The sequence below is a fragment of the Ammospiza nelsoni genome, chromosome 10 (assembly GCF_027579445.1).
Source record: "Ammospiza nelsoni isolate bAmmNel1 chromosome 10, bAmmNel1.pri, whole genome shotgun sequence".
Lineage (NCBI taxonomy): Eukaryota > Metazoa > Chordata > Aves > Passeriformes > Passerellidae > Ammospiza > Ammospiza nelsoni.
Genome location: NC_080642.1, coordinates 18,683,799 through 18,696,844, shown reverse-complemented (window position 1 = coordinate 18,696,844; position 13,046 = coordinate 18,683,799). Strand labels below are relative to the sequence as shown.

The following is a 13,046-nucleotide window of genomic DNA, read 5'->3' as shown; positions in this document are numbered from 1 at the left end:
CATCCTCCTTATTCTGCAAGGTTAAAGGAGTGCTCTACATTTGAATCAGCTTTATCATGATTTTCCACTTTAAACAAAACTAGTGACTTCTTGACAGACAAAGAAAATAGTTCTCTTTTTAAAAACACAAGAATTTTAGAGCTTATTCAGGGGATCAAGTAAAATCTAGTTGTGTTCAAGACACATCTAGACAGCTTTGCACAATTGCATTTGTGTAACTCACTTGGTTTACCCCAATTTCTTCAAAAGTCATTTTTCACATTTTAGCTCAAAAGACTATTTTAAAATACTGTTTTTGCAAAATAGCTGGCAGAATCAGCTGATCAGAGCCCATTTTTCAAATCTGTGCAAATAGAGACAGTATCATTTGCAGATTAAAGAAAGGAAAGAATGAGTAAAAGACAGCTTACAGCTGTACACTCAGAGGAGAATACCAAAGCACTCTTCTTCCCTAACTCCTAAAAAACGTGTCATCATACTTCCTGCAGAGAAACCAGAGAAACAGTATTGCCCACCTGCTCACTAAAAGGAGACACTCCTCTGTCTCCAGCTAAAGCAGAGAAGACTTTCTTGCACAGGGAGATACCATTTCCCAGCAGCCAGTGGATTTCAGAGGAGCACAGAGCATTACTGAGCTCCACAGAGGATCAGAATATTACTGTCAGATTAGCATTGGGAAATGGATTTACCATCTGCCTTTTTGGCTCAATCTTAATCCTAAAAGCCTGAAAAACAAAGTTTTTTTACACTTAATGTGTGTTCTTGTATTGGTTATATAAATGTGGTTTTCTTCTTTTCATAGTACTGAGTAACATCCCAAGTAGAGAGAACACTGGATTTTCATTTTCACCTGCCCCAAGAGCAGCTCCTACCAAACACCTCCTTTAATGCATTACTTCATAAACTAATACTGCAGAGTTAGCCAAAAGGTCTGGCTCAAAAGCCTAATCTCTTTTTTAAAAATCAAAGGCAATTGCAATTGCAAAGGCAATTGTGTACTGAGAACAAAGCAAAAAGATGCTAAATTAATAGGGTTTTGGGCCTACAGCTTATCCTGCTTATAAGGGTAGCTAAACATACAGCAGGGGAAAATAGCAAACAATGCCATTTGTTATTGCAAGGTATTGTCAGTGATGGGAAAGCAAATAATTCTACAAAATGGTTTGTTATTTTCTACCTAGGAAAGCAAACCTTTTTCCTATTTAATATAACATGCCTACTGAAACAATTTGTTAAGATGTCTTATAAAGCAAATAAGTAACTTAGAGTAAATTGCTGTTAAACCAAAATTACAGTGATTCACAAGCATGGGGAGTAAGTGATTTAGCGTACCATGGTAAAAGTGACCCTTAGATTTGACATTCACATTTCCTACACAAAATGTTTCTTGGTATATTGCCATTTTAAGGAAGTTTCTATCAGCACAATAATCTGGGGAACAGAAAGCAGATGGTGGTTCCAGTTGATGAGAAGTTCCTGGAGCTGTGGGCATTTGTTGACCAGGACTTTGCTGTGGGCTGCTGAGAAACCCATCCACCACCACAGCGTAATGGCTCCTCTTACTTCAGAGCAGCACAGACCAAGGGTCTGCTTCCCCCTCTAGGAGAGAACCTCTGACAGCAGCCAAACTGCCAGACACCCCTCCCCAAACTCGTTTTTCTGTACTGGTCAATTCCTGGCCAATTCCTTCTGCAGAGCTGTCACCACTAACTGCTGCTGTGTGCAGCACCTCACATGCACCCCAGCCAGGAGCTGAGACATCAAGGGCCACAAAAGTACAGAACTGGTGCCCTGTGGCCAGGGAAGCTGTGAAAGCATCACCCTTTGGTACCAAGTCCAAAACATCCTGGTTTGTTCCTCCTCTGTTCTGTTTTAAAGACAAACTTATTTTCATGAACATTTTAAGATTACAGAGTATGTATGCATTATGTATTAAAGGTGTTTGGAAAAATGGGCCAGAGGAACTCTGGAACTTCCTCTGCATAACTGATTTGGGAAAAAAAAATCACATTCCCAGGAAGCTGCTGCTTGCATACAGTTAACTGCTTGCCAGTTAACAGAGCTGCATTTCAGAGATGTTATCAGAGTTTTGTATCAGAAATGCTGCTGGGGCTGATGCTGAAAGGCTGGAACTCCAGTGTCTCAAGTACATCAAGTTACATGCAGGATTCTGAAAACATTTGCATCACAGGTGATTTCATTTCTGCTTTATTCTTGAAATTAAATTATAAAATGCCTTGAACATCTTTCTGATGATCAGCTATACCTGGAAGTTTAGCAAATTATTTTAGAGGACACAAGATCTATAATGTAGAAGTAACCGATTAAAATTTACAGTAAATTCAGAAAACTGGGGGGAAAAAACATTTAAAAACTTATAAAAGTCCATCAGAAATTAAGAATATGTCACTCAAAAACATGCAGGGTTCATTTAGCCTCTCAGATCCAGAAATATTAACAGTTCACTCATTTCTGCTCAAATTGAAAACTCCGGTTTGTAAAGTCATGAATGACAAAAACTCCTGGGAGATGTCAACAGCACCACAATGATTCCTGCAAAGTTCATACTAAAAACACAGGGAACATGTCAGTTTGTTTGACTTATACAGGCTCTTAGCCTGCTTTACCACAAAGTAACAAGCAGCCACAAGAAACGTCCAGGAAAGCTCAGCATGGCTGTGCTTAACATCACAGAGCTGAGGGTTGGACTCAGAGCTCCCGCCAGAAAAAGTGGTGATGAAAGTAAAGAAAGCACAAGGGGATGTCTGGCCATTCAGGAGCTTGGACAGTCCTGACCTTTCCTTTCCATGTGCTACTTGGCTTACTACATCAAGCCTTATTTTCTGCCAAAATCTCAGCATCTTTTTTTTAACCATCCTTCCAGACTTACCTGCCTTCTCTCTTCCTTTTAAGCACTGCCTTCTTCACATTTGCTCTTTCAAGTACATCTTTCTAGATTTTGCTGGCACTTCTCACTTTTCTCCCTGCTTTCCCCCCTTCTTTGCCACATGTTTCATTCTGCTGCTTGTGCCACAGGTCTCTCATATCATTCCTTCTTTGCACACTACAGCCCTTTTGGCCAATATCCCCACAAGCCTAACTTTCAAATCTCAATCTGAATGAAAAGTGAAGCACCTGTGAGAGCATTCCCTTCCCAAACCAAGAAAATACCACTGAAGCTTGTTTCTCTCAGGGCAAGCCCAAGCCCCAGGTGAAGCCATCCCTCCTTTCCCAAACATGCCATGAACAAATTACTCAGAAGTACAAAAGGATTGGCTGTAACCAAATACTAACGTACACTTAATGGACTGCAGATTTTGCAGGATGTTTAAAGTTTCCCCTCTGATCTCTCTGAACTTTGGCCTCCATTTGTTTATACAGGCAGAGGCCAGCAGGTCATACCACTAAAATCAGCAAATTGTTTACACATATGGCAAGCATGCATGCAGCAGGGCTGGAGTCAGGGCTACAACACAGCACATTAAAGCAACTGCTGAAGTTAAAACAACAAAGATAGAGTGAGTCCACACACGTGATGAGGAGGCCTTCCAGTGCACTGAAACTCAGTATGAACCAAGAAATTAAATGGTATTTCTTCTGGAGCCAAAGCACACATTCCACGCCAACCTAACTCAAGTCACTTACCCCAACATCACTTGTTTCATGAGAAGTGGGAGCCTTTGACATCACCAGTGTCAAAATATAACAAAAATTTTAAATGCATGAGCTAATTCATCAGCGTGGTAGTTAATGCTGCAAAGAACAGAAAAGCTCAAAAAGCAAGGCTGGAAGAGAAGCAGTCACTGACAATACACAAACCCCAAACACACTGCTTGATTGTGGTTGTTTGAGCACCAGGTTCTAAACAAAACAAATTCCTAAGCCTTTAAAAATTATTTTCCCTTTCATAAAGATATTTCAAAAAGTATTTTCAAAATATTAGATTTTACATAATACAGATCACTTGAAAATTAGAAGTTTTCAGAAGCATAAAGCATTTCAGTTTTGAACATGTGAACAGGGCATTAGTACAACCCTACATTCTGTTTTGTTTTGATGGACAGAGAAATGTATTTCTGAAAGCAATTACAGGCTCATGCTTAAGAGAATGACAAAATATGCAAGGTAAACACAACAAGAAATGAGGGAACACAGCAGGATCTAAAATAAATTAATCACTTTGTCTTGTTCAGATAAACTGTAGCTGTCAAACTTGCTAAAACCAGAGGAAGGAGATTTTTTTAGCTTCAAGATGCTGTCTCAAAGTTTTCTGGCCCATTCAGTTACGCAGTGAACAGACATGCAGGTACGTGGCACACACAAGAACATTATTAGCTTCTCATTGAAAAACAAAAGCACCATGTTTTTAAATGTCATGTCTGAACCAACAGAAATGGAATTCCCATTTCCAATGGGGGACAGCATGCTGAAAGTGTCTGCTGTGAGAAATACAACTGTCAAACAAAAGTTATAATTTTTTAACGTTACCTGCTTTGCCCGTAATACATTTTGGTTTAATACAAATCACTTCTCTGGAATAAGGCAATTTTTTTGGCCAATCAGTGATAGGGGATAATAACTTCTAGCATCTCCTTTGCCTCAACCCTGAGTGAGCTCCAGCACTGAAGACTGAAATGTCCCATTTCACACTTCTAGCATTGACGGTTTTCAGCAGAAATCAGGTTTGATAACAGACTGGAAGACAGATTTGATCATCAGTCCCAACCCAAACAGTTTAAAGTGAAAGACTGAAGGTGTATTGCCAAATCAAAGCAGATGAGGGGAAGCTTTGATCCAGTGCTGTCCTGCTAGCAGGGCTTTTCTGCTCTTATCTTCAAAGGGCAACACAAACCTGAACCTGAGAACACAGGGGCTATCATGCTCTGGGGGTTTCCACACTGGCTGTCTGGGGAAATACAGAATACACCTACTCATGGACACACACAGGGCTGGGGAGAAAAGAGTCAAGGAAAATTGAGTACAAAAGGATGACTTGCAGCTGAACCTACCACCTTTTAGCAGAGTGAAACACTATCCCAGAAAGTGGGATAAGGCTGCTCAGCTCAGAGATACAGCAGCAAAAACACAAATCCCTTTCTGCTGTTTACCTGCTTCCAAGTACTTCACAGCCCCAGCACTATTTTCACACAGTGTTACTGCTAGGGCAGCTTTATTCTCCTGTACACAGGGAGCACCAGCACTACTTTCAGCAGAACCACCTGCAGGGCACAGCAGCATCTCTGGACATGCTCATTTTCAGGCCCATTACCTGTCAATTTACCATAAAAATATGAAATTTGCCATAATATAAAGATTGGTATAGAATTGCCACTCATGAGCCAAAACACACTCTTTTTTTAGAGTGGAATTTTCTTTGAGCTCAAACTAGAAAACAGATTGTTTAACTGCTTCTCTAGTAGAGAAGCTACACTGGATTTAGGAGAAAGAGGCCATGGGCAAAAAGAGCTTGTAATTACAGAAGGGTGAAACTTCCATGGCTAGAGAGACAAAGGAGTATCTTAAGGAGAAATATAACTTATGACGAAACACATATGAAACAGAAAACTGTCAAGTTAAAAAAGCATATGCATTTTGGCAATAAAATAAATATTTCACTCAATGACAGAAGCATCCCTGTTTGCCCTGAAACTTGGATTTACAGCCTACAGTTCCCAAAAGCAATACAGATAGGGCAAATCAAAAGACAATAGTCTTTTACAAATTTCCACTTCTAATACTAACCTGTGAGAATTAATTCACATTGCTTAGCAATTCCATCATAGTAGCTCAAGCAAATTCATAAAAGAATTAAGCAAGGCTATCAAGTTGCTATTTTAGTGTAATAAGTACAATATTCACAGTGTAACTTGCTCACTTCAAAGAGAGCTGTAGTCACTGCTCTTCTTATTTCTTAAGAACAGGATACATGGGAAATCAGTGAAAACATGATCAGAACACATTATCAAGAACACATTATTTTTTCCTTAAAACTGCAGATCTGGCAGTTGCCATGGCACTTTTAGGAACCAGAGAGGGAAGAATAAACACTAGGTATGTCAGGATGCAAAGAATCCACAGCCCAGCTGTGCACTACTGATGTCTGTTCTTAGCCTTGGGAACTACAGCTTGAAACAAATTATCCCAGCAACTTCTTTTGTGCTAGGCCAATGACAACTGGATCCCTTACTAATAAACAAATTAGACAAGACTGGAAGGAAAAAAGAAACCAAATCCACAAATAATTCCCAAACCATAAAACTTGCTAACTGTAAAGCTGATCTGTGCCCTTGGACTGTCAGAGGAGGCTCTGTCACTGAAGGTCTTAACAGAAAAAAGTTATATAAAACAAACCCATTCATCATTACAGCTAAAATCACACATTTAAATCTGAAAGTCCTTCTCTGGAAGAGTGACACTGCACCTGATCTTCTACAGTTATCAGTAACAAAAATGCACTACCTAAAGCTGGGGACAAGGACAAAAGAAACCCAGCAAGGTTTAGGTAAGTATTTATTATTGCTTAGTGTGGCAACAGAAGAGAAACTCAACTGGGGAAGGAAAGAAAAAATGGGGACTGAATAAATGAAGAGTATCTGGGAGAGAGATGTAAAGCAGAGACCACCAAGAAGGGGCAGGGGGTGGCTGGGGTGAAAAGCCACTTAGCAGAGTGGCATACTCTAGTGACAATACAGTGATTTCAACCTGCTGGGAAAAGGCTGAGAATTAATTAGGAAGTGTCAACAAATTAGGATTAAAGGACAAAAAAAATTCACTTAATCCAGGGAAGGGGAGTGCATTTAGAAGAAGACAAAAACCCCCCTAACAATAGCTATCTGGCTCCTGAAGCAGGCACTGAAAATGCTGTTTCCTGTTAAATTATCTCAAAAGTTAAAGATTGCTTCTTCACAGAATGGCTGCTTAATTGCTGCTGCTTCATCCTCTGACTGCATGACTGTAGGGAAAATCCTTTCTAAGGTTTAGCAATACTGGATTTTCAGAATATGTTATTTCCACTGCAGCCTCCAGAGTCTTGTATTGTATAAATAGCATAAAACAAGTTTAGATAAACAAAAAACCAAATCCATTAAGAAATTTTAATTGAAACCCATTGGAGGGAAAACCCAGAGTGTGATGAGAGATTATGGATTTCTTCTGGCAATTAATAATGTCACAATTTTGACTTAGATTTCTTTATGGCAAAAAAGCCTCCAAGGGGAAGACTGTATGTTCATAACTAGCAATTGTGGTGTGTTAGACACAGTCCAATGTGAATTAAAATAAACTGAGAATAGTAGGAAAGTTGTGCATAGCTCCAAAATTGGTCTTTTAGCTTAGAAGCATCATTTTAATTCAAAATGCTAAACACACAGAGCCTCAGGTCTGAAAGAGTTTCAGGGGTTGCACCGTGATCTCTGCACAGCTGAGAGCAAAAGGAGTGAAGAGACCCCACAAGCCACAACTCCTGCAGCTGTATCAGCAGGCAGAGAGATTCGCACTGAGCCCCCTCCTCCCTTCATACACAACAACCTCCCAGAGCTGCCCCAGCAGCCAGGAGAGGCAGGAGCCACAGGGATCATCACCCTCTCCCCAGGCAACCCAGGATGCAGGAATATGATTTACTGTTCCTGTGCCCAGTTCACACACAGGAGCATGGACTGCCTCAGAACTGCCTGAACTCAGCCAGCTTGCAGGCAGAGTGAGAAGGCTACTGGCACACAAAAACAGGAGCTGAAATTTCTGTCTGGATGATCTTTAGTCCACCTATTCCTTCAGGGTAGCTAATTTCAAAGAATATATGCTTGGAATAATACTTCTGTTTCCTTTGGGGATGGAAGTAGAGATGTTACAAGCAGGGGATCTGTTTCATGGCAGGGCTCAGCAGCTGCTGATGGAGTCCAGGGACCTGTGCTGGTTAGGGCCAGGTCCTGCAAGAACGAATGCAAATAGGTAGAGACAAATGTGTTCCATAAATTATACTTGTAAGTAGTGTCTTCTCTTCTGAAACAAATGCTTCCAGCTTCCTGAGCTCAACAATTATTTTGAGAATGGAGTAAGGACTGTGGGAGGTTTAGTGCAAGAACTGCAATGAGTTCAGTTTACCTACTCAGTGACCAAGTTTCCCATCACAGCATTGTTATATTGATTGTCCTCACAATACTTTGTTTAAACACTAATGGATCAGTCATGATCTGCAATGTACATTTACACAGAAGTGTTTTGCTATTTCTCTGTTCCAGTCTATAAATAGTCTCCAGGACGCCTCATCAGACACCAGATATAAATAGACCAGCTTTTTGTAAACAAGCACATGCCCTGATCTGAAAAGTAACATTTACTGCTTTTATGTTATTTGAGGTTTTTAATTACTGCAATAGGCAGTAAGTCAGAAGACTGATGTAAAATTCTGTCTTCTGTCCAACTTAGGAACTGGACAGACATCAGTGTGGTAGGTACTGATAGCGTTTGATCAAAGGAGTTTGTGCTGGGAAGAACTCAATGAATTTACTGCGAGCACTCTCCGTCCTGTCCCTCTGCCTTTCCTCCCAAACCCTGAAAACATTTGCAGCTCCAAGTTTCTCAAAATAAAAAAAGGGGAAAAATGTCTTGTGTAAAGGCACAGATCATCTTAATGTGATGTTGGAGGTAGTTTCTGAAACAGAATCCTGTGGGTATCAGATGCAGCTGGCAGAAGAACAACTGATTTTAATTACAGCATTATTCTAGGAGCAATATCCAGAGTCCAGAGGGCACACAGGTCCTTCATCTTTGACCTGCAGCCTTATCCTCCTGTGAATCTGCCATCCCTGCAGTAATTAACACACTTGGAACTCTGCATCATCTGTGAGGTATGTTTAAGTTCATTGCAGCTGCATGAAAGCCATCCTCTGAGCCTTTCACTCTTCCATTCCTGCAAGCCTTTCACTCTCTGCCAAGCAACTGAAATACAGGGGCCTTTAAAGTATTCAGAGGTCTTCCATTTAAGCAGCAAGTATTGAAAACACTAGAAATTCCCTGCCGTGGAGGTCTCCGTTTGCCCTGCAGGACTCCAAACAAACAACCATCCCAAGCTGTGGTTTGCATTCTGAACGGCAGCAATCAATCACTGAATAGAAAGTTACCAGGCACTGTTTGACAGCCGCTCCAAGACCAGCTAAGTTACTACGGGCAGCTCTACCAGAAGCTGCACTCAGGAGCAGGAAATACTTCAGGGAATAGTGGGAAAAAAGATTAGGGGGGGAAAAAAAGGGGGGGAAAAGAAGAGCTAACTGGTAATGTTAGAAAGAAATCAAACAGTAACAACTCCCCACATACATATATGTTCAAATGTATTTAAATTTGTGAACACAACTGTTCTTCAATACCTGCTCTGATTTTCACAAGAACAAGCAACTATAAAACCTGCAATCAAAAGTGCTATGAGTGCAAACTTGGAGAGTGCCACAGCCAAACCTGCACTGTTGCACAAGGGCTGACTGGATAGAAACACCCTTAGTGGAAAAAAGACAGTGTTTGCTCTGGAGCACCAGCTAAACAAGCTCATTTGGTTTCTTGAATGCTGTTTTTGTTTCAGGACAGGAATGGATCAGTGAACATGTGATAACAAATGATGTGATTCCAGGATGTCAAACTGCCCCACAGCCAAGTGGCTTTAAACTTCCTCTTCACATGATCAGATTAACACTCAGGCCTACATAAAGGTTTGGTTCTCAAGTTAACTTTTATCCATGGGTTTATGTGTTTAAAAACAATACAGGCTGTGACTTTCTCAGGGATAGTTTAGGAAGCTATCCTGCCTCTTCCAGCAAAATTATCCCATGAGAAACCAGATGGGAATTTTTCTCTCTGCCATCTCACACACCACAGCTATCCTTCTCCACTTAGTCCCTTTTATTTTGTAATTTCTACCAAACTCATTCACATCCAACTCCTGTGTTTTCATCCTCCTAGAGCTCCCTTGAGCAGCCCTGTGAAAGCTACAAAAGGAATGCAGAACAATTCCTTGTGTGGACGTGATGGACAAAGCTGAGCTGTACTTTGCTTAGTTTGGCAGATATTCACAGTATTATAAAAACTGCTTTCACAAACAAATACTTGGTTTGCAAAAGTCTCTCTCCCCCACAATCCAAGAAAAAGACTGTCAGCACATCATTCTGCAATGGCTGAGTAATTGCAAAATACTTAAGATCCCTGGATATTCCCCTGTATGAAAGCACTTGGGAAGCTGCCATTTAGCATCCAGCTGTAAAACCTGCAGGGCTTCTGTGGATAAAAAGTCTTTCCCTCAGAGCTTATTAGAGATGTTTAGAAAAGGTAATCTTAAGCAGGGTCAAACCATTTAATTTTGTTTCTACTTGGTATGTCAGATATAAGGTTAATGAGCGGAGAATTAATTTTTGACAGAAAAAATATTTAGACCACTCCGTCCTAATGGAAAAGGATAGTAAATTCTTTTAGAAATTATTAATTAAAAAACAAGTATTGAACATTTGCCCAAGTTCCACTTGCTACCTTGTCCATTCTTTTATTCCCCAGTTTCCAGCAGCTGAGAAGCTGACAGTGAGCAGCATCCCTTCTTGCAGGATCTGGCCCTGACCAGCACAGCTCCCTGGGCTCTATCAGCAGTTACTGAGCCCTGCCATGCAACAGATCCTCTGCTTTTCACATCTCTACTTACATACCCAAAGGAAACAGAAGTATTATTCAAAGTAAATTCTTTGAATTTAGCTACCCTGAAGGAATAGGTGGACTAAACACCATCCAACCAGAAATTCTGGCTCTTGTTTTTGTGCGCCAGTAGCCTGCTCACCCTGCATGCAAGCTGGCTGAGTTCAGGCAGTTCTGAGGCAGTCCATGCTCCTGTGTGTGAACTGGGCACAGACCTGGCAGAGCCCATGCCCTCCTGTGCATGGAGAACTGGACAGGACCCACTTCTGGCACTCAGCTGCTGCTGGGCCACTGCCTGGGGGTCACAGCAGCAACATGCTTCTCCTTGTCATCTAACAATTTCATTAGATATTACCCTGTTAGAAATAGCTCATGCTTATCCAAAACCCTGGATTTCTGGACAATATTCAGAGAGAGACTACCTTCTGAAGTGAACTAGGAACACAGCTCTCTTTCAGAAAAACTGCTGAAAGCAGTATTTGATCTGAGTTTCCAGATTCTTGGGATCCACAGCTGCTTCTGAGGAGGCAACTACAGAAAGAAAGTTGTCTGGCCAGTCTTCAAGTATGTTTATGCACACCAAGTAAGAGTTTCCACTACTACAGGAAATTTTTACAGGATCCACAAATCCTATTTGGAAACCACAGATTTAAAACATATCCTCCAGTAAACAAGAGTTCTACTGTTAAATATACCCAGGAAGTTTCTCAGTATCTTTTTCTCAGCCCGTTCAGTTTCTTTGGACACAGAATTCTTGCCACTCTGCCTGTCAAGAAGGAAGGTATTTTGACACAATCCATACCATCATTACCAGACACAGAGATATATTCATTGTGGGCAGTAAATACAGAGTGCAGTCTCCTCATAGTTGGACAGTCTGCTCCCCTCAGCATACTGTCCACAGCAGAAGGAGAAAGAAAAACCTCTATAAAAGAAAAATCAAGAAGGTAACAAAAAAAAAAAGTGGTAACACTTACGGTCAAGTCCATTGATGTATCTCATTGTAATTTCACAGTGCCCCCAAACTGCACTGACTATGGGGTAAAGTTTTTTCCCTTTTAGTCCTCTGAAGGCCACTCCAAGATACTGTCCATCGACCATGAAGCTAAGCGTCCCTTCATCCATATCCAAAACCACCAGTAAGGAGTCTGGGAGTACAAAAGACTCATCTGGTTCCAAAAAGACGGGGTACGTGACCCCGGGCTGGTTTTTACAGTTGTGGTAGAGTTTGTTGCGCCCCAGATCCCAGCCCCAGGATTCATTGTTGCTACCAACCAAGGACGTGTACCCCACCGAGTGCAGCGGCGCGTCGGCCGTGGAGACGCCCACCACGGCGTGAGTCCCGCGCTGCCTCGTGGGCCAGTGGATCTGCCACACGTGCAGGCCCCGCGTGTAGCCCACCTTGCCCCGGATGCAATCCGTGCTCTGTGCCACAGGGTGTCTGTGGAAAGTCAGTTTGTCGTCCTCCTTTACAAAGATATTTAACGAGCGATCTTCGTTATTCCAGGCGTGTTTGTACTGGACCTCCAGCTTGGCAGGGGGCATATCCAACAGCATGTCCAGGCGTGCGGGCTTGCAGAAATCCGGGCCTCTCAGCTCTCGTTTCACGGGTCTATAAGGGGGCTCCCTCACATCCACAGACTTTATGCTCCCTGAGATTTTCTGGCCCATTGCTTGGCTGCAGGTTTACAAAGGAGAAAGAAAAGTTGACTTTGGCCCAACGTCACCTCATGAAAGCACCGTTACGCTGAGCCAGTGACCTGACAAGCTGAGTGGATTTACTCCTTCTGTTTGGAGTTTTTTAGCAGCAATGTTTTCAGAGTAAAAAATGCTCCTGAAAGAAAGCAGAAAGTTTCCAGTTAGTTCAAGAAAGCCAATAGGAAACCCACAGCATATTTTTGAAGCGCTTCTTCTCATCCCTAGGAGCTATTTTAAACACCAGAGCTAAATGCACTCCTCCTTGTGCAGTGTCCTGCAGCGCTAGCCAGGCTGCCAGCAGGATGCGGAGCGCACCAGCGCAGACGGTCATTTCCTCCAATTCATGATAGGATGCAGACATTCCTCACCTTCTGCCCTTCCACCTATTTTGTCTGGCCAAGTTCACAGCGGGCCCAAAGCAGGCAGATGCTGTTCCCCAACAACAGGGACAAACTTTATGTGCTGTGGTAGCTTCACTTTCACTTGTGCTTTTGGTTCAGTCCCAGACACACACCAGGGCAGAATCTTTTATTTCCAGACAAGCTGTGTCCTGGGCCCTGGTGATAGAGACTTCAGCTTCTCTGCTCTTATAAAAACAAATGCAGCCAACAGCAAATGGCAGCAAAATTTGAATGTTTCTTTTGATTTCACCCTGACTACACTAAATAAAAGGAGAAAAACAA

At 41.9% G+C, this 13,046-nt stretch overlaps 1 protein-coding gene across 1 annotated transcript in view; it reads right to left on the bottom strand.

Moving 5' to 3' along the window:
* Nucleotides 1–13,046, bottom strand: part of SPSB4 (splA/ryanodine receptor domain and SOCS box containing 4) — a 75,903-nt gene that overhangs the window by 41,524 nt on the left and 21,333 nt on the right. The window contains exon 2 of the mRNA XM_059479257.1: nucleotides 11,643–12,499. Within this exon, the coding sequence (XP_059335240.1) occupies nucleotides 11,643–12,336 (694 nt within the window). The 5' untranslated portion in view covers nucleotides 12,337–12,499. The remainder of the gene's footprint in view (nucleotides 1–11,642; nucleotides 12,500–13,046) is intronic.